Source organism: Macaca mulatta, chromosome 6 (assembly GCF_049350105.2).
Source record: "Macaca mulatta isolate MMU2019108-1 chromosome 6, T2T-MMU8v2.0, whole genome shotgun sequence".
NCBI classification, from domain to species: domain Eukaryota; kingdom Metazoa; phylum Chordata; class Mammalia; order Primates; family Cercopithecidae; genus Macaca; species Macaca mulatta.
Genome location: NC_133411.1, coordinates 186,100,395 through 186,126,238, shown reverse-complemented (window position 1 = coordinate 186,126,238; position 25,844 = coordinate 186,100,395). Strand labels below are relative to the sequence as shown.

General features: G+C 47.6%; 1 protein-coding gene across 6 annotated transcripts in view; it reads right to left on the bottom strand.

Moving 5' to 3' along the window:
* The window catches only part of NSD1 (nuclear receptor binding SET domain protein 1), a 176,995-nt gene extending 151,396 nt beyond the window's left edge, over positions 1-25,599 (bottom strand). Inside the window, exons 1-3 of one of the 6 annotated variants that reach the window (XM_015141502.3) lie at positions 24,780-25,566; positions 22,743-22,856; positions 21,913-22,002 (exon numbers count right to left, since the gene is read on the bottom strand). In XM_015141502.3, the coding sequence (XP_014996988.2) occupies positions 21,913-22,002; positions 22,743-22,772 (120 nt within the window). In that variant the 5' untranslated portion in view covers positions 22,773-22,856; positions 24,780-25,566. The other 5 variants (XM_028849943.2, XM_077937467.1, XM_015141499.3 and 2 more) reach the window with 5 other exon arrangements.
* Between the last annotated feature and the right edge of the window lie 245 nt (positions 25,600-25,844).

The following is a 25,844-nucleotide window of genomic DNA, read 5'->3' as shown; positions in this document are numbered from 1 at the left end:
GTGGTGGCAGGCGCCTGTAGTCCCAGCTACTTGGGAGGCTGAGGCAGGAGAATGACGTGAACCCGGGAGGCGGAGCTTGCAGTGAGCCGAGATGGTGCCACTGCACTCCAGCCTGGGCGACAGAGCATCTCAAAAAAAAAAAAAAAAAAAAAAAAAAAAGAATCCCCATGCAGGCCAGATGCAGTGGCTCACACCTGTAATCCCAGCACTTTGGGAGGGTGAGTCAGGCATATCACCTAAGGTCAGGAGTTCAAGACCAGCCTGGCCAACATGGTGAAACCCTGTCTCTACCAACAATACAAAAATTAGTTCAGTGAATTTTGTAAAAATACAAAAATTAGCGGACACCTATAATCTCAGCTACTAGGGAGGCTACGGGAGGAGAATTGCTTAACCCAGGAGGCAGAGGTTGCAGTGAACCGAGATTGTGTCATTGCACTCTAGCCTTGGTGACAGAGCAAGACTCTCATCTCAAAAAATAAACAAATAAATAAATAAAAATAAAAATAAATTGCATATATATAGTTATTCACTTTCAGAATGTATGAATAGGAAAATGTCTATACATTCATGCAAAAGAAAACTATCCAGGTTAAAATAAATAAATAAATAAATAAAGCCAGGTACGGTGGCTCACGCCTATAATCCCAGCACATTGAGAGGCCAAGGCAGGCAGATCACCTGAGGTTAGGAGTTTGAGACCAGCTTAGCCAACATAGTCAAATCCCATCTCTACTCAAAATACAAAAATTAGGTCAGGCCTAGTGGCTTACCCCTGTAATCCCAGCACTTTGGGAGGCCCAGGCAGGTGGATCACCTGAGCTCAGCCAGTCTGACCAATATGGAGAAATACAGAAATACAAAATACAAAAATTTCTACTGAAAATACAAAAATTAGGCCAGGCGCAGTGGCTCACGCCTATAATCCCAGCACTTTGGGAGGCTGAGGTGGGTGGATAACCTGAGGTCAGGAGTTCAAGACTAGCCTGGCCAACTTGATGAAATCCCGTCTCTACTAAAAATACAAAAATTAGCCGGGCATAGTGGCAGGTGACTATAATCCCAGCTACTCAGGTGGCTGAGGCAGGAGAATCGCTTGAACCCAGGAGGAGGAGGTTGCCCTGAGCCAAGACTGCACCATTACATTCCAAACAGGGCAACAGAGGGAGACTCCATCTCAAAAATAATAATAATAATAAAATTTAAAAGGGAAAGCTATGCTCTAAAATGGAAAGATTTCAACATATACCATTATGTGAAAAAGGAAAACCAAGTATGCACAGTCCACTACCTTTCCCTTAAAAAAAGTGGTCTCCAGGGGAGCACAAGAATTGGAGGCGTTACCTGAGCAAACATGGCACAGAGGCCACTTCACTGGTTAACTTTTCATGTATTTTTTAATCATTCAATTTGAAAAACTATTGACTCAGCTTAAAAGTAAAAACTGATTAACGAACGTTTATTTAATATAATCATTTTCCTTTAATTAAAACTATTAATTTCTTATTTGGTTGGATATGGTAACCAGATTCCAAGCTGGCCCCCAATTATCCCAGCCTGATGGTATTCATGCCCTTGTGTAATCCCTTCCCTATCTGCTTGGTATGTGTGGCCAGTCAATAGAATACATCATAAAAAGTTACTGCGTCTTCCTGCTTGGTCTGTCCCTCTCTCTTGGATCGCTCACTCTGGGAAAAGCCAGCTACCATAAAGTAAGCAGGCCTATGGAGAAGTCCAAGTGGGAAAGAACAGGCCTCATACAAAGAGTGAGCAGCCATATGAGTGAGCCATCTTGGACAGGGATCCTACAGCCTTCAGAGACTGCAGCCCTGGCAGACATCTTGACTGTAAATTCATTAGAGAGACTGAGCCAGCACCACCAGCTAAGCCACTCCATAATTCCTTACAAAATGTGAGATAAACAATGTTTACTCCTCTAACCTGCTACACTTAGGGGTCTGTTACGCAGAAGAGATAACCAATATAGCAGAAAACATTCCATCCACAGCTCTAAAAACTTAAGTTCTCATAAAATTGTAGTAAAAACACTATAAAATTATTAGCATAGTACTGGATATTAAAACTCCTATTAAATCAGTAAGACTATAGTAAATATGAGTTCTTCAAATTTTTACAGGAGTCCAAAGTTAGTTTTCAAATATCTAGAAGCACAATAAGCTTTGAATCAATAAATCACTCGAAAACAGACCTAACTATATAATAAATGAAACTGATTATACAACTACAGAAAATCATTAATTAAAATGAAAACCAGATTGGGAAAATATTTATATCCAATGAGATGAAAGTTTAATATGTATAAAACATTAAATCCAAAAAGATACATCAGCAAAGAATATAGACACAAAACTCCTAGAAAAAAATACAAACAGTAAACAAGTAGAAATCATTTTCAACAATAAAACTGCACTAGTTAAAGCAATCCTATAGTAGCATTTTGCACCCACTTAATTTAAAAAAAAAAAATCAGTGTTATCTATGTGAGGGGCAAATGCTAAATTCATACACTATTTAGAACTATGTGTAAAATGGCAAAATCCTTTTGGAAAGCCATCCAGAAATAAGTACATCAAGAGCCAACTATATGTAAAATCATATTCCACTATCAGCAATTAATCCTCAAGAAATAATTTTTAAAAAAAGGAAAAAATAATAATTCCACAGACATTACTATGAAATTGATAAGGTACCTACCAAGACTTCACTTACAACTCTAATAATTATCTTCTCCTCCAAAGAATTTCAGTGGTTTAATTACCTGCCCTAACACTTTTACCCCAAAGCTCTGTTAGAAAAGCACTTTACATACAAAACCTAAATAAACACAAAATTTAAAAGAAAAAATAAATAAATATAAAACCTGGGCAGGCCATGGTGGCTCACAGCTGCTATCCCAGCACTTTGGGAGGCTGAGGAGTGTGGATCACTTGAGGCCAGGAGTTTGAGACCAGCCTGTCCAATGTGGTGAAATCTGCCTCTACTAAAAATACAAATATTAGCCAGGCGTTGAGGGCACACTCCTGTATCGGGAGGCTGAGGCCCAAGAATCACTTGCAAAAAAAAAAAGAAAAGAAAAGGTCAGGCGCGGTGCTCACATCTGTAATCCCAGCACTTTGGGAAGCCCAGGCGGGTGGATCACGAGGTCAGGAGATCAAGACCATCCTGGCTAACATGGTGAAACCCCATCGCTAACTAAAAATACAAAAAATTAGCCAGGCTTGCTGGCGGGCACCTGTAGTCCCAGCTACTCGGGAGGCTGAGGCAGAAGAATGGCGTGAACCCGGGAGCCGGAACTTGCAGTGAGCCTGGCAACAGAGTGAGACTCTGTTTCAAAAAAAAAAAAAAATCACTTGAACCCAGGAGGAAGAAGTTGCAGTGAGCTGAGATCATGCCACTGCATTCCGGCCTGGATGAGGGAGCGAGACTCTGTTCCAAAAAAATAAATATAGGCCGCACACAGTGGCTCATGCCTGTAATCCCAGCAGTTTGGGAGGCGAGGCAGGCGGATCACGAGGTCAGAAGATCGAGACCATCCTGGCTAACACGGTGAAACCCCGTCTCTACTAAAAATACAAAAAAAGTAGCTGGGCGTGGTAGCGGGCGCCTGTAGTCTCAGCTACTCAGGAGGCTGAGGCAGGAGAATGCCATGAACCCGGGAGGCGGAGCTTGCAGTGAGCAAAGATCGGGCCACTGCACTCCAGCCTGGGGGACAGAGCGAGACTCTGTCTCAAAAAAGAAAAATAAAAATAAACAAATAAATAAATAAAAGCATATACAAACATACAGACCTACATACATACATACACACACAACCTGGCTGGGCACAGTGGCTCACGCCTGTAATCCCAACACTTTGGGAGGCCAAGGCAGGAGGACCACTTGAAACAGAGTTAAAGACTAGCCGAGGGAACATAGTGCGATCCCATCCCTACAAAAATAAAAATAAAAATTAGCTGGGCATGGCCAGGTGCAGAGGCTCATCATGCCTGTTACCCCAGCCTTTTAGGAGGCTGAGGCAGATGGATCACGAGGTCAGGAGACTGAGACCATCCTGGCTAACACGGTGAAATCCTGTCTCTACTAAAATACAAAAAATCAGCCGGGCGTGGTGGCGGGTGCCTGTAGTCCCAGCTACTTGGGAGGCTGAGGCAGGAGAATGGTGTGAACCCGAGAGGCGGAGCTTTCAGTGAGCTGAGATCACGCCACTGCACTCCAGCCTGGGCAACAGAGCGAAACTCTGTCTCAAAAAAAAAAAAAAAAGAAAGAAAAAATTAGCTGGGCATGGTGGCACACACCTATAGTCCCAGCCTACTCGGAGGGGCAGAGGTGCGGGGATTGCTTGAGACTGGGAGGTTGAGGCTGCAGTGAGTTGTGACTGCATCACTGCACTCCACCCTAGGCAAAAGAGTGAGACCCTGTCTCAAAAAATAAAAAATAAATAAGGACAGGCACGGCGGCTCATGCCTGTAATCCCAGCACTTTGGGAGGCCGGAGCGGGCCGATCACCAGAGGTTGGGAGTTCGAGACCTGCCTGACCATCTCTACTAAAAATACAAAAATTAGCCAGGCGTGGTGGCACATGCCTGTAATCCCAGCTAGTCAGGAGGCTGAGGTAGGTGAATCGCTTGAACCCGGGAGGCAGAGGTTGCAGTGAGCTGAGATCATGCCATTGCATTCCAGCCTGGGCAAATAGAACGAAACTCCATCTCAAAAATAAAAAAAGACTGAGCCTCACTCTGTTGTCCAGGCTGGAGAGAAATGGCACAATCTTGGCTCACTGCAACCTCTGTCTCCTGGGTTCAATTCTGGATTCTTGTGCCTCAGCCTCCCGAGTAGCTGGGACTACAGGCACCCGCCATCACGCCTGGCTAATTTTTGCATTTTTAGTAGATAGGGGTTTTGCCATGTTGGCCAGGCTGGTCTCCAACTCCTGACTTCAGGTGATTCTCCCGCCTAGGCCTCAAAGTGCTGGGATTACAGACATGAGCCACCATGTCCTGCTGGCAATTCTTAATATATTGTGACATGATGGAAGTGCTGTTCCCCAATATACTAACTATAAAAACAGACAACATATTTTCATTGTAGTTGAACCAACTACAATGTTAAAGAAATGCCTTTGGTAAGGCCGGGCGCGGTGGCTCAAGCCTGTAATCCCAGCACTTTGGGAGGCCGAGACGGGCGGATCACGAGGTCAGGAGATCCGAGACCATCCTGGCTAACACGGTGAAACCTCGTCTCTATTAAGAAATACAAAAAACTAGCCGGGCGAGGTGGCGGGCGCCTGTAGTCCCAGCTACTTGGGAGGCTGAGGCAGGAGAATGGCGTGAACCTGGGAGGCGGAGCTTGCAGTGAGCTGAGATCCGGCCACTGCACTCCAGCCTGGGTGACAGAGCGAGACTCCGTCTCAAAAAAAAAAAAAAAAAAAAGAAAGAAAGAAATGCCTTTGGTATATACAACTATAAATTATGAATTTACAATCATATTTTTAAAAAGAAAAGAAATGCTTTTGAATGTAAAATTCCAATGACAAATTAGTGTGGCATTAACGTCTGTTATTTTCACTGGGTACAGACACAACTTGCACATCACCTACTTTCACCAGGGAGACCCAACAGCTCCAATTACAGCATCAAGAGAAATCAGAGATAACACAGGAAATAAAGACTCGTAATTTTCAAAGAAAGACTACCTTCAGACTCATTCTGGTATGTTAGGGAATATCACATAACCAGTAATTACTTTTAATTTAATATGTAAATATAATTTTTCATTCTCCAAAATAGATTTTATCTTTCCAGCAATTGCTAAAAGAATATTATGGTATTTCATATAAGGTCACTAGCGATATGAAAGGAACTTTAGAGGTATTAATAAAGTAATTTCACCTAATAACAGCAACAAACACTAAAATTTGTTCCAATTTACTAAGGGAAAATCACAAGTACATATGATTTTATTGGTTCCCTAACAAATTATCTAAAAATGGAAGCAACATTTTCAAAGTATGGTTTGTGGGAGGGTACAGTGGCTCACACCTGCAATCCCAGCACTTTGGGAGGCCAAGGCGGTGGATTGCCTTAACTCAGGAGTTCGAGACCAGCATGGACAACATGGTAACACTCTGTCTCTACTAAAAATACAAAAAAGCTGGCTACGGTGGCGAGTGACTGTAATCCCAGCTACACGGGATACTGAGGCAAGAGAATCGCTTGAGCTCGGGAGGCAGAGGTTGCAGTAAGCCGAGATCGTGCCATTGCATTCCAGCCTGGGTGACAGAGCGAGACTCCAACTCAAAAAATAAATAAATAAGATAAAAATAAAAAAATACAAATACAAAAAATTAGCCAGGCATTGTGGGACGCGCCTGTAGTCTGAACTACTTGGGAGGCTGAGGTAGGAGAATCGCTTGAATCTGGGAGGCAGAGGTTGCAGTGTTCCCAGATCACGCAATTGCACTCTAGCCTGGGCAACAAGTGAGAGTGTCTCAAAGAAAAAAGAAAGAAAGAAAGTATGGTTTGTATACAGGCATTTAAAAGAATGTGGGTCATCTAGAACAGGGGTCCCCAATGCCCAGGCCGCAGACTGATACTGGTCCTGAGTCTGTTAGGAACTGGGTTGCATAACAGGAGGTGAACAGCAGACAAGGGAGCATTATCACCTGAGATCCCACTCCTGTCAGATCCGGGTGGCATTAGATTCTGAGAGGATCGGCCGGGCGCGGTGGCTCAAGCCTGTAATCCCAGCACTTTGGGAGGCCGAGACGGGCGGATCACAAGGTCAGGAGATCGAGACCATCCTGGCTAACACGGCGAAACCCCGTCTCTACTAAAAACACAAAAAATTAGCCGGGCGAGGTGGCGGCGCCTGTGGTCCCAGCTACTCGGGAGGCTGAGGCAGGAGAATGGCGGGAACCCGGGAGGCGGAGCTTGCAGTGAGCTGAGATCCGGCCACAGCACTCCAGCCTGGGCGACAGAGCGAGACTCCGTCTCAAAAAAAAAAAAAAAAAAAAAAAAAAAAAAAAAAAAAAAAAAAAAAAGATTCTGAGAGGATCATGAACTTTATTGTGAACTGTGAATGCAAGGGATCTAGGTTGCGCGCTCCTTATGAGATTCTACCTAATGCCTGTAATCTAAGGTGGAAAAGTTTCATCCCCAAACCATCCCACTCCCGCCTGTGGAAAAACTGTTTCCCAGGAAACTGGTCCCTGGTGCCAAAAAGGGTAGGGACTACTAATCTAGAATAAATCAAAAACTCTCTCTGTATGGAATCCACCATACAAAACTGTAATCCCAGCACTTTGGGAGGCCGAGGTGGGTGGATCACCTGAGGTCAGGAGTTCGAGAACAGCCTGGTTTATATGATGAAATCCCATCTCTACTAAAAAATACAAAAATTAGCCAGGCATGGTGACACACACCTATAATCCCAGCTACTCCGGAGGCTGAGGCAGGAGAATTGCTTGAACTCAGCAGGTAGAGGTTGCAGTGAGCCGAGACGGCACCACTGCACTCCAGCCTGGGCAACAAGAACAATATTCCGTCTCAAAAAAAAAAAAACACACAATGAGATGAGACACTACTACATATCTACATGAATGGCTAAAATTAAAGTAGTGACAGCACCAAATGCTGGTGAGGATGCATAGAAACTGAATCACTCTGCCGGGTGCGGTGGCTCATGCCTGAAATCCCAGTACTTTGGGAGGCCAAAGCGGGTGGATTACCGGAGGTCAGGAGTTCCAGACCAGTCTGGCCAACATGGTGAAACCCTATCTCTACTAAAAACACAAAAAATTAGCCGAGCATGGTGGCACATGCCTGTAATCCCAGCTACTCGGGAGGCTGAGGCAGGAGAATCACTTGAAGCTGGGTAGCAGAGGTTGCAGTGAGCTGAGATCGTGCCATTGTACTTCAGCCTGGGTGACAGGGCGAGACTCCGTCTCAAAAAACAAAAAATAAAAGAAACTGGAGGGCGGGCGCGGTGGCTCAAGCCTGTAATCCCAGCACTTTGGGAGGCCGAGACGGGCGGATCACTAGGTCAGGAGATCGAGACCATCCTGGCTAACACGGCGAAACCCCGTCTCTACTAAAAACACAAAAAATTAGCCGAGCGAGGTGGCGGCGCCTGTGGTCCCAGCTACTCGGGAGGCTGAGGCAGGAGAATGGCGGGAACCCGGGAGGCGGAGCTTGCAGTGAGCTGAGATCTGGCCACTGCACTCCAGCCTGGGTGACAGAGCGAGACTCCGTCTCAAAAAAAAAAAAAAAAAAAAAAAAACAAAGAAACTGGAACACTCATATACTGATAGTGAGAATGTAAATGGTACAGACACTATGGAAAACAGCTTGGTAGTTTCTTATAAAACTGAAGATTGGCCATGCGCCGTGGCTCATGCCTGTAATCCCAGCACTTTAGGAGGCCGAGGAGGGTGGATCACCTGGGGTCAAGAGTTCAGGACCAGCCTGGCCAACATGGTGAAACCCCATCTCTACTAAAAATACAAAAATGAGCTGAGCATGGTGGTGGACGCCTATAATCCCAGTTACATGGGAGGCTGAGGAAGGACAATCAGTTGAACCCAGGAGGCAGAGGTTGGAGTGAGCCAAGATCGCATCATTGCACTCCAGCCCGGGCAACAAGATCAAAACTCCCTCTCAAGAAAAGAAAAAAAAAAAAACTTAACATGCCATTACCATATAATCCTGCAATTTTTCTACTGGTATTTATCCCAGAGAAGTGAAAACTTATAGTCACACAAAACCCCATAAATGAACGTTAATAGTACTTTTACCTTAATCACCAAAAGGTAGCATTGGCCCAGATGTCCCCCAACAGGTGAATGGTCAACCAAACCATGGTATATTTGTATCATGGAATATTACTTAGTGATAAAAAGGAAAAAACTAGGGCCGGGCACAGTGGCTCACACCTGTAATCCCAGCACTTTGGGAGGCCAATGCAGGTGGATCACTTGAGGCCAGGAGTTCAAGACTACCCTGGCCAACATGGCGAAACTCCGTCTCTACTAAAAATATGAAAATTAGCTGGGTGTGGTGGCAGGGGCCTGTAATCCCAGCTGCTCAGGAGGCTGAGGCAGGAGAATCGCTTGAACCTGGGAGGCGGAGATTGCAGTGAGCCAAGATCGTGCCATTGCACTCCAGCCTGGTCCACAAGAGTGAAACTCCATCTCAAAAAAATAAATAAATAAATAAGTATTGATATAGTCAACAGCTTAGCTGAATCCCCTGGAAATTATGCTAAGGGAAAAAAAGACAATCCCAAAAGGCTGCATACTGTATGATTCATATTTATCTAACATTTTTGAAAAGACAAAACTTTAGAAAAATAAAGATTAGTAGTTGACAAAGGCTAGAGATGGAGGGACTAGGCCAGGCATGGTGGCTCCTGCCTGTAATCCCAGCAGTTTGGGAGGCCAAGTCAGGCAGATTGCTTGCACTCATGAGTTCTAAGACCAGCTTGAGCAACATGGTAAAACCCTATCTCTACAAAAACATACAAAAATTAGCGGGCCATGGTGGCAAGCGCCTGTAGTCCCAGCTAATCAGGAGGCTGAGGTGGGAGGATCGCTTCAGCTTGGGATGCAGAGGTTGCAGTAAGCTGAGATGCAACTACTGCACTCCAGCCCGGGCAGCAGAGCAAGACACTGTCACATACAAAAAAGAGATGGAAGGGTTGCCTAGAAGAAGACGGATGTAGTTATAAAAAGGCTGGCAACAGCAGGGATCCTTATGGTATTAGAATTGTTCAGCGACTTTTTTTTTTTTTTTTTTTTTTGAGACAGAGACATATTCTGTTACCCAGGCTGGAGGGCAGCAGCGTGATCTCAGCTCACTGCAACCTCTGCCTCCTGGGTTCAAGCGATTCTCCAACCTCAGCCTCCCGAGTAGCTGGGATTATAGGCGTGAACCACCACACCCAGCTATTTTTTTTTTTTTTTTTTTAAATTTTTAGTTAGACACGGGGTTTCACCATGTTGGCCAGACTGGTCTCAAACTATCGACCTCAGGTGATCCAGCCGCCTCAGCCTCCGAAAGTGCTGGGATTACAGGCATGAGCCACTGCACCTGGCAAACATTTAGAAACTTGACTGCAGTCGTGGATATACTAACCTACACAAGTGCTAAAAACATAAAGAACTTAATATACACACAATGAAAGACTACCAGTAAAACTGGGGACATCCAGAATATGTCCTGATAGAAATACACATTTCTTTTAAGGAAAAAAATAAAATTTAAGGACATCTGAATAAGATGGATAAATTATATGAACATCAATGCCTTAGTAAGACTGGCTGGACGCGGTGGCTCAAGCCTGTAATTCCAACACTTTGGGAGGCCAAGGCAGGCGGATTACGAGGTCAGGAGATTGAGATCGCCCTGGCTAACACGGTGAAACACCCCGGGTATCATAGCATGCGCCTGTAGTACCAGCTACTCAGGAGGCTGAGGCAGGAGAACTGCTTGAACCCGGGAGGTGGAGGTTGCAGTGACCCCGAGATAGAGCCACTGCACTCCAGCCTGGGTGTCAGATGGAGACTCCGTCTCAAAAAAAAAAAACAAAAATCGGTGAATTACATCAACATCAATATTCTGGTTCTGTGGTATTAGGTATTTTTTGCAAAATGCTACCATTGCAAAACCAGGCAAAATATACAAGGGACCTCTCTATATTCTTTTTCGTAAGAGAAAGGGTCATACTCTGTCACCTAGGGTAGAGTGCAGTGGCACAATCATACTTCACTGTAGCCTCAAACTCCCGCGCTCAAGCAATCCTCCAACCTCAGCTTTCCAAAACGCTGGGATTACGGGCATGAGTCACTGTGCCTAGGCCATGGAATTTCCTTATTTTGGGGTTTGGTTTTTTTTTTTTGAGATGGAGTTTCGCTCTTATAGCCCAGGCTGGAGTGCAATGGCACCATCTTGGCTCACCACAACCTCCATCTCCCGCGTTCAAGTGATTCTTCTGCCTCAGCCTCCCGAGTAGCTGGGATTACAGGCACGTGCCACCACGCCCAGTTAATTGTGTATTTTTAGTTGAGACGGGGTTTCTCCATGTTGGTCAGGCTGGTCTCGAACTCCCGACCTCAGGTGATCTGCCTCAGCCTCCCAAAGTGCTGGGATTATACACGTGAGCCACCACGCCCAGCCTGGATATGGAATTTGTTACAACTGCATGCAAATCAACATTTATCTAAATAAAAATTTCATAATAAGAAAATATTCGCGGCTGAGGTGGCTAATGCACAGCAGAATTGCTTGAAGCCAGAAATTCAACACCAGCCTGGGCAACATAGCAAGACCCTGTCTCTACCAAATAATTTTTTCTTTAATTAGGCAGGCGTGGTGGCATGGCTCTGTAGTCCCAACTACTCATGAGGCTGAAGTAGGAGAATCACTTTAACACAGGAGGTCTAGGCTGCAGTGAGTTGTGGACTCCAGCCTGAGCAACAGAACAAGACCCTGTCCTCAAAAAAAAAAATCTTGTTACATGCTTCTATGAAAAGATGTCTTAACATATTAACCAAAAGGGAAAAAAAGGGGTGCATGGAGAGAAGAGACAATTTCTAATAGAATATTAAGAGTATAAATGAGGGAGCATATGAAAAGTGACAAAAATCAAGAGATTTTTATATTCCATTTCTAAGTTTGCCTTTTCTTTTTTTTGAGACAAAGTCTCACTCTGTCACCCAGACTGGAGTGCAGTGGCACAATCTCAGCTCACTGCAACCTCTGTCTCCCGGATTCAAGTGATCCTCCTGCCTCAGTCTCCTGAGTAGCTGGAACTACAGGCACGTGCCACCACACCCGGCTAATTTTTTTTTGTATTTTCAGTAGAGACAGGGTTTCACCACGTTGGCCAGGCTGGTCTTGAACTCCTGACCTCAGATAATCCACCTGCCTCGGCCTCCCAAAGTGCTGGGATTATAGATGTGAACCACCGCGCCCGGCCAAGTATGACTTTTCTAAATTCAAAAAGGTTCATAGGAATTGCTTTAAAAGGCTACAATTGAGATTATTTAAATTAGATTCAGAAATAACTGTTCAATTGTTATTATCCTACCACAAATTTCAGAGATTGGATCTCCTTTCAATGGGCTCTCCTGAAAACCAGGAAGAAGAAATAAAACATTTCTATCTAGGACAAAGGACAACCTGCAAAAAGCGACAATGTAATAATCCTACACCACTTAACAGCTGGAATACAGAAAGCTATTGATCCTATTGCACAAATTAAATTATTCTGATTATCAAACAAAAATACAAATGCTCCTGATTATTAATTAAAAATGGAAACTGTAAACAGCAGTTAATGTCTTTATCTTACTAATTAAATAAGTTTGGAAAAATAGAGAAAAAAAACAAAAACTCAGCCAAATGCAATGGCTCATGCCCGTAATCCCAACACCTTGGGAGGCTGAGGGCAGCGGATCACTTCGGCCCAGCCAGGAGCCAAGATCACGCCACTGCACTCTAGCCTGGGCGAAAGTGTGAGACCCTGTCTCAGAAAGAAAAAAAAACTCAAAAATATCTTTCTTGAAATTCACAACTCTTTCAAATGTACATTTGGCTCTTGGCATGCAGCAGTAGGCATCACTTACAGCGTACCTACTTCAGGACTAGCACTGCATTACTTCATATAAATTATCTTGTGTCATGGCCAGGAGGGATGGCTCACGCCTGTGTAATCCTAGCACTTTGGGAGGCCAAGGCGGGTCGATCACCTGAGGTCAGGAGTTCGACCAGCCTGGCCGAACATGGTGAAACCCCATCTCTACTAAAAATACAATATTAGCCCGGTGTGGTGGTGCACGCCTATAACCCAAGCTACTTGGGAGGCTGAGGCAGGAGAATCAACTTGAACCCAGAAGGTGGAGGTTGCAGTGAGCCAAGATCATGCCATTTTGCACTCCAGCCTGGGCACCAGAGTGAGACTCTGTCTCAAAAAAAAAAAAAAAATTATCTCGTATCGTAGACTCAACAACCCTCCGAGGAAGGTACTAGCCATAATTTAGAACTGAGGAAATGGGCCTCAGAGACATTAAGGGACTTCTTCCACCAAACAGATAGTGCAGTATGCAGTCAGAGATGTCCAGCCTAAAACCATTATAATTTATTATCCTTGGCCAGGTGCAGTGGCTCACGCCTGTAATCCCAGCACTTTGGGAGGCTGAGGCAGGCGGATCACAAGGTCAGCAGTTCAAGACCAGCCTAACCAACATGGTGAAACCCCACCTGTAATCCCAGCTACTCAGGAGGCTGAGGCAGCAAAATCGTTTGAACACGGGAGACGGAGATTGCAGTGAGCCAAGATCGCACCACTGCCCTCCAACCTGTGCAACAGAGCAAGACACCATCTCAAAAAAAAAAAAAATTATTATCCTTAATTAGGAGAGTGAAAGTTGAGAATGGAGAAAAAAATTAATGCATGAGATATTAAGATGCTCAAATTCAAAAAGCCTTAGAAATTGAGTACATGAGGAAATGAAAAAAGAAAAACCAACCAACCTGTAAAGTTTTAGAAATTTGGTCCACTGAAAATGATGAAGGCTGACCATCCGCTCATAACCTTCCTAGCTAAAATGTACTCACTCCCCTTCCCAAACTGTACCTCTGTAATAGCATGATTCATTCATTAACTTGATATGTCCCCAGTAAAAAGAAGGCACCATGCTATATGCTGTTAAGATGCAAAGATGAATCAGACCAGGAGAATAAAGGCATGAGCAAGGGGAGAGTATGGAGCAAGGGACCATTAAGAGTTCAGTTTGGGCCGGGCGCGGTGGCTCAAGCCTGTAATCTCAGCACTTTGGGAGGCCGAGACGGGTGGCTCACGAGGTCAGGAGATCGAGACCATCCTGGCTAACATGGTGAAACCCCGTCTCTACTAAAAAATACAAAAAACTAGCCGGGTGATGTGGCGGACGCCTGTAGTCCCAGCTACTTGGGAGGCTGAGGCAGGAGAATGGCATGAACCCGGGAGGCGGAGCTTGCAGTGAGCTGAGATCCGGCCACTGCACTCCAGCCTGGGTGACAGAGCGAGACTCCGTCTCAAAAAAAAAAAAAAAAGAGTTCAGTTTGGCTGAACTCAGGGTACACAAGGCTCTAGCATAAGATTTGGAAAGGTCAGGACAGGATCCTATCAAAAAGGACACTGAATTTGGGCTTTATTTGTTTAGAAAATTAGGTGTGCGTCATTTAAGTTATAAATTTAAGTAGAGACCCAATATTTCTCATTTTGGAAGCAGGAAGTAATTTTATATAGGATAGACTGGAAGGAAAGACTAAATGAAGACCAACAATAAAGATGCCATAGAAAAATGAATAAAGGGAGAAACTGAGGGCATCTGTAAAATTTTGTAATAGTAAAAACATTTAACTATACAGCACGGCATATAAGCCTATCTTTATACCTTTATCTGCTGACAACCCCACTCTTCCCAGATAGCTAGCCAAGGATTTCTGGCCACTTGCATATGCTATTCCCTCTTACTGGTATGTCTCTGCTCAAACTATAAATAACCACTCTGTGAAGTCCTCCCTGATTATTCTAGGCATGCCTTCCTTCACACTCTCAAAGTATTGCATACATAACACCTACCAGACCACTTAGTATTCTGTATTGTCATTGTTTACGCTAGTTTTTGCCACACAGTGAAGTTCTTTAAAAGCAGACTATCTCTTTCCTTTTTCAAATTTTTTTATTTTTTATTATACTGGCAGTGCCTGGCTCAAGAGGTATTCAATTGTATTTTAATCATTTAAATGAATAAGTGACTGCAAGGTTTCCAGCTTTGAGAAGAACAGGATAATGATGTCATCATGAACACAGAAGTAAATGCGTATTTGGCAATAAAAGAGATGGGTTCAAAATGAAAATAATAGGCTGGGCGCAGTGGCTCATGCCTGTTATCCCAGCACTTTGGGAGGCGGAGGCAAGCAGATCACTTGAGGTCAGGAGTTTGAGACCAGCATTGCCAACATGGCAAAGCCCTGTCTCTACTAAAAATATAAAAATTAGCCAGGCATGGTGGTGGGCGCCTGTAGTCCCAGCTACTTAGGAGGCTGAGGCAGGAGAATCACTTGAACCCAGAAGGCAGAGGTTGCAGTGAGCCGAGATGGCACCACTGCACTCCAGCCTAGGTGACAGAGAAAGACCCTGTCCAAAGGAAAAAAAAAAAAAGGAAATAATATTACATTTTAGGTGAATATGACACAAGGTAGAGGAGCAGCTCAGTTGACAATTAGAATTTCTTGGTTTGAAGTCAGTTCAGAATAGAGTATTATAGAGTAGAGTAGCAGCAGAATCAATGAAAGTGGATGAGACTGCAGAGAAAGAGGAAGAAAAAGAGAATAAGCACTCAAAAAAGGACTATGTTAAAAGTGGTATGCAGGTCGTGGTGGCTCACACCTGTAATTCCAGCACTTTGAAAGGCTGAGGCAGGTGGACCACTTGAGGTCAGGGGTTCGAGACCAGCCTGGCCAACATGGTGAAACCTTGTCTCTACCAAAAATACAAAAATTACCCAGGCATGGTGGAGGGCGCCTGCAATCCCAGCTACTTGGGAGGCTGAGGCACCAAGAATCGCTTGAACCCGGGAGGTGGAGGTTGCAGTGAGCTGAGATCACGCCACTGCACTCCAGCCTGGGCAACAGAGCAAGAATCCATCTTAAAAAAAAAAAAAAGGCCGGGCGCGGTGGCTCAAGCCTGTAATCCCAGCACTTTGGGAGGCCGAGACCGGCGGATCACGAGGTCAGGAGATCGAGACCATCCTGGCTAACACGGTGAAACCCCGTCTCTACTGAAAAATACAAAAAAAAAACCTAGCCGGGCGAGGTGGCAGGCGCCTGTAGTCCCAGCTACTCGGGAGGCTGAGGCAGGAGAATGGCGTGAACCCAGGAGGCGGAGCTTGCAGTGAGCCGAGATCCGGTCACCGCACTCCAGCCCAGGCCACAGCGCAAGACTCCGTCTCAAAAAAAAAAAAAAAAAAAAAAAGGCTGGGTGCAGTGGCTCATGACTGTAATCCCAGTACTTTGGGAGGCCGAGGCGGGTGGATCACGAGGTCAGGAGTTCAAGACCAGCCTGGCCAAGATGGTGAAACCCCATCTCTACTAAAAATACAAAAGTTAGCCGGTTGTGGTGGCGGGCGCCTGTAATCCCAGCTACTCCGGAGGCTGAGGCAGAGAATTGCTTGAACCTGGGAGGTGGAGGTTGCAGTGAGCCGAGATCACCCCACTGCACTCCAGCCTGAGTGGCAGAGCGAGACTCTGTCTCAAAAAAACAAAAACAAACCAACAAGAAAAGGTCATCCAGCAAGGAGGCAGTCGGATAGAGTGCAGAACCTCAGGTGTGGAAAGATCAGTTTTCTTCCAAGATACCTAAGGAGGGAATAGAAAATTGTGGGATGATGGGTAGAAAAGAGGAAGGAACCTCTGAGGAATCATTTTTGTCTCAGGCAGCAAAACTATAAGCCTTAGACATCATCTGCCCTCATCTCTCTCCATTCCTCAAATCCAGACTCCAATCTGCCTCCAGGTCAGGTATCCCCAAAAGAGCTGCCAATTTTCTCCATTTGAAATAATCTTTTAGATTTACCCCTTCTTTCGAGTATTGGACTGTGCTCATGGTTTTTTTTGTGTTTTTTTGTTTTGTTTTTTTAAGAGAATCTCGTTATGTTGCCAAGGCTGGAGTGCAGTGGCTATTCACAGGCACAATCATACATAGCGCGTTGCAGCCTCAAGCGATCCTCCTGCCTCGGCCTCCGGAGTAGCTAGGACTACAAGTACATGCCACTGGGCCGATTCTTAAGTCTTAATTACTATTGCAACAGACACCTACATCCTAACCTTGCTTCTAATTTCCCCTAGTCAAAGTCTTCCAAATAGATATTACATCACTTCTCAGCTAAAATCTCTCAACACCAAATGCTTCACATCAACACCAAATGCTTCAGTCTGAATTTCTAGGCCCCATTACCTGACTACATCCATCCTACCCAAGCAATCTCCAACAAGTATCCTCTGAAAATGCCACCCTCATTTAATTCTCCACATCCAAAGCACCAAGCCTGTCTCAACAACAATAACAACAAAGCACAAAGCCTTTGTACACTGGGAAGAATTAGAAAATATCAACCCAGGCCGGGCGCAGTGGCTCAAGCCTGTAATCCCAGCACTTTGGGAGGCCGAGATGGGCGGATCACAAGGTCAGGAGATCGAGACCATCCTGGCTAACACGGTGAAACCCCATCTCTACTAAAAAATACAAAAAACTAGCCGGGCGATGTGGCGGGCGCCTGTAGTCCCAGCTACTTGGGAGGTTGAGGCAGGAGAATGGCATAAAACCCAGGAGGCGGAGCTTGCAGTGAGCTGAGATCCAGCCACTGTACTCCAGCCTGGGCAACAGAGCAAGATCCCGTCTCAAAAAAAAAAAAAAGAAATCGGCCAGGCGCAGTGGCTCAAGCCTGTAATCCCAGCACTTTGGGAGGCCGAGACGGGCGGATCACGAGGTCAGGAGATCGAGACCATCCTGGCTAACACGGTGAAACCCCGTCTCTACTAAAAAATACAAAAAAACTAGCCAGGCGAGGTGGCGGGCGCCTGTAGTCCCAGCTACTCGGGCGGCTGAGACAGGAGAATGGCGTAAACCCGGGAGGCGGAGCTTGCAGTGAGCTGAGATCCGGCCACTGCACTCCAGCCTGGGCAACAGAGCGAGACTCCGTCTCCAAAAAAAAAAAAAAAAAAAGAAATTATTAACCCAATTAAAGTACCAGCTTAGAATTACAAATTGTAATGACAATCACTTCACTTCACTGTATGCAGAGAAAATAAGAGCACATGATGGTAAACTGACAAGAGACAAACAGTCCACTTAGAGGTAGATACACAAAATAACTGAAAATATGACCCTTCTTTCTCTAATTCTAGACAGGAAATCTACAACCCTAAAAACTACTCTTACCCACTGCCAAGAGAATTTTCTCCTTTTTTTTTTTTTGACAGGATCTTGCTCTGCTGCCTAGGCTGGAATGCAGTGGCGTGATCATGGCTCACTGCAGTCTCAAACTTCTGGGCTCAAGCGATCCTACTACTGCCTCAGCCTCCTGGGTAGCTGGGACTACAGGAATACCACCATATCCAAGTGAGTGTAGAGACAGGATCTCAGTATGTTGCCCAGTCTAGTCTCGAACTCTGGGCCCTAAGCAATCCTTTCGTCTTGGCTTCCCAACTTGCTAGAATTACAGGTGTTAGCCACCAAACCCAGCCAAGATTACAGACAAAAAGAGACAAATAGCAATTTGCTACGGACTTTCTAAAATTCCCAGCATAGTAATTATACCTACTGCATCAATAACTTAAATCAACTGTGAACAGCTTGAATACGTTAATATTATATGACTACATAGAAGAGTTATTTTTAATTACACTTTTCTGAAGCCTTATTGCTTACCTAACTTTGCATTCTAAGATTGACTGTTTTTTTGTTTTTTGTTTTTTGAGACAGAGTCTCCCTCTCGCCAGGTTGGAGTGCAGTGGCGCAATCTCAGCTCACTGCAACCTCCACCTCCCAGGTTCAAGTGATCCTCCTGCCTCAACCTCCCGAGCAGCTGGGACTACAGGCATCCGCCACCACACCCGGCTAGCTTTTGTATTTTTCGTAGAGACGAGGTTTCACCATGTTGGCCAGGATGGCTTTTTTTTTCCTTGAGAGGTAGTTTCGCTCCTGTCGCCCAGGCTGGAATGCAATGGGGCAATCTCGGCTCACTGCAACCTCAGCCTCCCGGGTTCAAGCGATTCTCCTGCCTCAGCCTCCCGAGTAGCTGAGATTACAGGCTCCCGCCAGTATGCCTAGCTAATTTTTTGTATTTTTAGTAGAGACGGTGCTTCGTCTTGAAATCCTCATCTCAGGTGATCTCCCTGCCTCAGCCTCCCAAAGTGCTGGGATTACAGGCGTGAGCCACCACGCCCACCCTGACCTCACTTTTTAAGTCCTCAGTCTAAGAACGGGTTCCATGGCTCACACCTCAGCACTTTGCCAGGCTGAGGCGGGTGGATCACCTGAGGTCAGGAGTTGACCGGGCCAACATGGTGAAACCCCATCTCTACTAAAAATACAAAAATTAGCTGGGTGTGTGGTGCACACCTGTAATCCCAGCTACTGGGAAGGCTGAGGCAGGAGAATCACTTGAACCCAGAAGGCAGAGGTTGCAGTAAGCCAAGATCATGCCTTGTACTCCAGCCTGGGTGACAAGAGCGAAACTTTGTCCCAAAAAAAAAAAAAGTCCTCAGTCTAAAAATATCAAAGGCAAAAATAAATGCAATAGATTTCAATCACAACTCTGAACCAAATTCCTAAAATAATAAATTAGGGGATGGGTACAGTGGCTCACGGCTGTAATCCCAGCACTTTGGGAGGCCAAGGTGGGTGGATCACCTGAGGTCAGGAGATCGAGACCAGCCTGGCCAACATGGTGAAACCTCGTCTCCAATAAAAACACAAAAATTAGTCGGGTGTGGTGGTGCACACCTGTAGTCCCAGCTACTCGGGAGGCTGAGGCGGGAGAATCACTTGAACACAGGAGGAGGCGGTTGAAGTGAGCCTAGATCGCACCACGACACTGCAGCCTGGGCGATAGCAAGACTCTGTCTCAAAAAAATAAAAATAAGTAAACTTACATACTTGCTTCTTCGAGCTCATAAAGTCTTTGAGCAATTTCAATTTCTCCCCGAAAAAAAAACTCCTACATTTGTGCATTTGCTAACTCCCATTTCAGACATGTAAGCTACTATCTAAAGGCTCCAATATTTTCAGTTTTTTTATTGTCTTTTTTTTTTTTGAGACAGAGTTTCGCTCTTGTTGCCCAGTATGGAGTGCAATGGTGCAATCTCAGCTCACTGCAACCTCTGCCTCCCGGGTTCAAGTGATTCTCATGCCTCAGTCTCTCAAGTAGCTGGGATTTCAGTTGCCCACCATCACACCCGGCTAATTTTTGTATTTTTGTAGAGACAGAGTTTCACCATGTTGGCCAGGCTGGTCTCAAACTCCCGACATCAGGTGATCTGCCCACCTCAGCCTCCCAAAGTGATGGGATTACAGGCCTGGGCCACCATGCCCAGCCTTCATTTTTTTTTGTTTAATAGAACCAATACTCCACTAACATCTTTGATGAGAAACAGGTTTACAATTCTATTTGTATGCTTCTAGAGAAACATCTATCTCCATTGTCAGATTTAAATTTATGTGCAAAAACAAAGACAAAACGATATATATAAAATAAATTTCAACGTGAACTCAAGAAAAAGGATTTCTGGGCTGCCAATAAGTTTTCAAAACAGCCTACCCACCCTAGGACAATTCAGACTCAAGATAACCACTAAAGCAAATTTTTCAAAATCTGCAATTGCCCAAGAAACCAAGGAGTACTAAGGCACAATTAAGATAAGAATCAACAGAAACAAAAGTGACACACCCACATTCTCCCTCTGTAACTTTAAAGAACAGCAGGGAATAAGGTAAAGTGAATGTTTAATGAACTCAGAATAACAACATACCATAAAAGTTTTTCTTATAAAAACTTAATGTGGTATCTCTGAAACATTTTTTGGCCAAAAAAAATTTATCTTTGGTACATTACCGGCGGTAACCAAACAATGTGTTTGGGCAGAAACAAAATCAATATCAAATATTAATATTTAAAGCTGAAGGAATCTTATAGCAATCAAGTACTTTTGGAATTTAGAGGCAATAGAATTGAGGCTAAGAGAAGTGAACTGATCATTTAGCTAGAAGTCAAGAAATTCTGCATAAGCTCAAATAAAAAGAAATGTTATCATTTATCACCCTCTAACAATACTTGACAACATTACTGAAAACAGCAACTCAAATAAGATACTCTCCATTTCTATACACACAGAATATGTATCACACATACACATACACACTTCAAAATCTGAAACTACTGTAGTTCTAGCTGATGCAGGAGGATTGAATGAGCCCAGGAGTTCCGACGCCAGCCTGGGCAACATGGCAAGGCCAGTCTCTAAACAATAAATTAATATAAAACTTTGTCTTAGTTACGGTTCTGTTAAAATAAAATAAAACAAAACTAGAAAAAGTTCAAGAACTAATGGTGATACAAAAATTAGCCAGGTGTGGTGATGGGTACCAGTAATCCCAGTTACTCGGGAGGGTGAGGTAGGAGAATCGCTTGAACCCAAGAGGTATAGGTTGCAGTGAGCAACCACTGCACTCTAGCCTGGGCGACAGAGTGAGACTCCATCTCAAAAAAAAAAAAAAAAAAAGAGCCGATGGTGGCACTCATCAAAAGCACAGGATGCTATACCTTCACAACAGATAGTTCAGAAAAACTAGCCTAATTTAGATTTTGACAATGTCCAAAAAAACCTCACCTTAGTCACTTTAATCTGTGTTCAAAATGCCCTTCAACCTGAAGAGTCAAGTCATCAAGTAAAAAATAATCTGCTACATACAGCAACAGGACTCCAAGCACTAAATTGGTTCACCTGCATTCATGGTGCTGGCAGGCCAAAACCCATCTTTTCTTTTTTTTCTTAATCATATGTATATCTCCATCTTGAGAAATTAAATCAGAACTCAATCAAATGCCTTTAAAAGCATTAGCCTACTCGCAATGAAGAGTTATTTGTAAAAAGCTTAAAATAACCAAACTCATACCAGAGATGAATTTAAAAATCAAAGTAAAATTCTGCCCAAAAGCTTATGATTAGCAATAGGATTTCAGCTGTGAACTGATAAGCAACCAAAAACAAATTTGTTACAAGTTTCTCTTTAAGTGGCCTGTATATATACATATACGTATATATTTAAGTTGTACCAAAAACTGCTTACAAATGGCAATTCCTGTGAAGTAGATGATGATGAAGTTCCAGGTAATTCTAGCATGTTTCCTAATGTACTGGTACTGGAATCTGGATCATCCTGAAAAGATAAATTTATTGAGTTTAATTGCTCTTCTATTGTAATGTTTGTATCTCCTAGTGAAAAGGGGGCTGGGAGAAGGGCTGCTTTTTCATTGCTGCCGTCCACTTCATTTCTTTGCTTATTTTTCTGTGTTTCAGTCTGAGGAGCTAATGGCAAGAATGGCGATTTGACTGCACCGTGTCTACTCTCTGGTGTGCTGTCTTGTTCACTTCCCATGGCCACTTTTACACCATTCTCTGATTTAGTCTCATAATTGCAGGTGGCATTGGTCTGAGTTTCCTCAAAGATCTCCTCTATACTCTCATCCTCTGTGACTGGCTGTTCTGGGTCCATTTCAGAATCTACATCTGCATCGTCCACACAAGTAAAATTCTCAAAGTGCAGAAAGCCATTCTTGATAGTCTTTGTTACTTTTACCTGGAGTTCAGGGGAGTTATTACAAGAGAGTTCCTGTTTCATAGCAAGTGCTGTAGGACCACCAGGACTCAGAGAAGTGCAAACAATTGGCGTCTGAGCTCTTGAATCACTTTTTTCAGGGTCTTGAAAGGATTCTGATCCATCAGCAGACCCATTTAAATACTCTACATTGATCATGGAGGCCAAATCCTGTAGTCTCCGCAGTGGAATGTAACAAGATGGAGAATCTTGTCCATAAGCATTTTGGGATGTTCCACTGACAGTCGATAACTGCATAGTACACCCATTAAGTGGCTCAGAAAAATTGGATTGACCATTACCGAAAGGGCTGTCCTTGTCTTCAGGGGCATCTAAATTCACTGGATTGGAAAAGGGCAGCAGACAATTTCTTCTGGGTAGTTCACAGGTCTGATCCATCCTGGGCCGGCATCAACCTGGAATCCAAAAGCACAGCAATTAATCTGAGTTAATAGGCCATCTGACTCGACTCTTCAAAATGGCAGCCACTTCAAGGCCTAGTGGCCTCTATGCCACTCCGATGCACTTCTATGGCCAGAAAAAGTTCCCCCGACTGGAGATGAAAAAATGGCCTCGGGGAGCCTCTGAAAACTCCATTTTCCCGAAGCTGGGCCGATCCTGCCCATAGAAACAGCCCGTCTCTTTTTCCTCCTCTGCAGACTGGTGGACCTTGGGCTGAACTAAAATTAAAACCCCTCTGCCAGTCAAAATTCCCAATTCTCAAACAGGAATCGTCCTCCCCCTCCCTCGCCAGGGGTCGAGCAACTGGATCTCTCAAAGGCAAATAGGCTGCGGGGTCCGAGGGGGGCTCCTGGACCCCGCACAAAAAGGTAACCCCCTTCCTGGCTGGCCCGGGCGCAGCGGTCACAATAGCGCTGCACCCTGCGCCCAGCCAGCGCCGGAGCCTTTGCAGCGGCGGTGCGCAGGCCGCAGGCGAGCCGGCCGAGGCGGGTGCACCCCAGAGCTCGCCTTCCTGAATGCAGGCCTGCTGGGGTCCGCAGCTGCAGGGCCCAGAGGCCGGGACGCGGCAGAAGGAGAAACCGAGGCGGCCGGCGAAGCCCAGTCAGGGCAGCAGCAGCTGCTACAGCCTGAAAAACATGGCTGCTGCCGACGCCGCCGCCGCCTGCCCGGGCCGCGCTCCTTCCCGCAGCGGCGGCAGCACCTCCCAGCCGAGCCGATCGCTCTCATCAATATTCAGCAGCAAGCGAAGTTTGCTGCGGGAGGGCAGCCGGCCCCGCGCCCCGCAGCCTGCTACCTGAGGGGAGGCTGAGGCCGAGGTGTTCGCGGGCGGCCGGCGGGGCACGGGCCGCGCCGGGAGGAAGTTCGCGGCAGCCCGGCCAGCTAGGCCCGAGCCCGGCTGGTAGTGATGGAAGAGGGGGAGGGGGCCGGCGGCTGCAGCGCCGCCGGCCACCAACCCCGCACCGCGCCCGGCCCTCCTCGGAGCCCCTCACCTCACGGCCACCACCATCTTCCCGGCCCGGCCACCTCCTCCCTCCCTCCTCCTCGCGCCTGCCCGCCGCCCACCCCAGCGCACTAGTTACCGTGCCCCGCGCCCCCTCCCGGGCCAGCTGGGGGGAGGGGGTGACCCTCATTACACTGGGGTGCGAGCGGAGCGGTGGGGAGAGAGCGGGGCCGCTCGCCGCACCCCCCTCCCCCCGCGTCTCTCTTCAGGGGAGAAGGCAGCGAGCGCGACCTGCCCCGGCCTATTCCGCCGCCGCCTCCTCCTCCTCACACCCCCACCGCGCGCGCCCCCGCGGCGGCGCGTGCGACCGAGCGCCTCGCGCCGGCCCGCGTGCGGCTGGGCCCCGAGTGCGCGCGCACCCCTTCCCCCACCGAGCGCGCGCGTTCCCTTGCCTCACTCTTCGGGGTTCAGGGCGGGTGAAGTCGGGCTTGCGAGCGCGCCGCCCAATCAGCGGAGCTGCCGCTGCCGCCCCCTCCCCTCCCCCTGCGCGCCCGCTCGCGGCCGGGGCCTACGGGCCGGCCCGGCTGCCCGGGCGGGGCCTGAGGCGGGCTCCCCAGGGGCCTCGCGCGCCTCCTTGGAGTGTCGGGGCCTGCGGGCGTCGTGGGTGGCATTCCGATCCCCTCACCTACCTCGGGGCACAGCGCTGGCCTCGAGCCGCACACGGTTCCCGCACCCTACGCGTCTCGAACCCCAACCCAGGCGGCACCTGGCCCGGCTGAGGCCTGTCCGATCGCCCCACCAGCCCCGCTCGGGCCCGCGTCAGTCCCGGCCTCCATCTTAGGTTACAGCCCAGGCTCCCCATCCACTGGGCACCTGCCCTCAGCCCGCTGGGTTCGGCCCGAGGCCAAGGCAACCCCCCTCCTGCCGCAGGGCTCACCTGGGGGCTTGGGCTGGGGTCTTCGAGGCCTCAGGCCCCGAGCAGACGCGGCCGCAGGTGAACCCCCCTACCCGGCCGCACCCCAAACCCACACCACCACCACCACCACAGACCAAGCTGAGCAGGAAACAAAATGGAGGCAGCAGCTCGGGTCTGCCTCCCTGAGCCAAGCCTGTGCAGCCCCAGGGCTCCCTCCTGTCTCAGGCTCGACGCCCGCGAGGCAGAGGCTGGATCGTCCCGGGTGCCGCGGGCAGCCGCCCTACAGCAGCGCAGACGGGCCGGGGACTCGGCCCTGCGGTGCCCACAGCCCCTCACCCACCACCCCTTCCCTTCCCCCTCCCCCCATCCCTCTCCCTCCCCCTGCCCGGCCGTGCGGGGTGAGCGGCTCCGGGGAGCCGGGTCGGGTTACCCGCCCGGGCACTGCTCGCCCGGCCGCGGCCTCCGCGCGAGAACGAAGCCAGGCGACCCCAGCGCTGAGCCCACCCCCGCACGGAGCCGGGCTGCAGCCTGACAGCGCGCCCGCACCTCGGCCTGCAGCCGTGCGGCCCCCGCCCAGGGAGGCCGAGTCCCCAGCGCGGGCCCAGCCGGGACGAAGCTCCCTCACCACCCCCGAGCCCAAGGGTCCTCGCAGCCTCGGGCGGGGCGAGGGGAACGCCCGGGGAGGGGGTTCTCTAGTCCCTGCACCGCCTCCCGCGCCTAGTCAGGGTCTGGGCCTGGCACGGGGGCTCGGGCAGCGGGCGCCGGCCGGCGTGGGTATGTGCGTGCGCGCCGGGCTGGGGGCCGGGACGGGCCGCGCCTCGCACCGCGGACGTTGCAGTTCTCGGCACCCAGGCAGATGGCCCTCTCGTGCCACCGCCGCCCAGCGCGGGCCGACTGCTCCGCATCCCGGTTCCCCGGGGAGCGCGCGCCTCGCCCCTGAGGGCCGGGCATCTGGACCCCAGCGGAACTGCGCCGGCACACGGGACCGCCCGGCTGACCGGGACAAGCCGGCTGGCGCAGCCCTCGGCCTGGGGCCTCACGGCCTGCATCCTGCACCGGGCCCGCAGCACCGACCCTAGCGCGGCC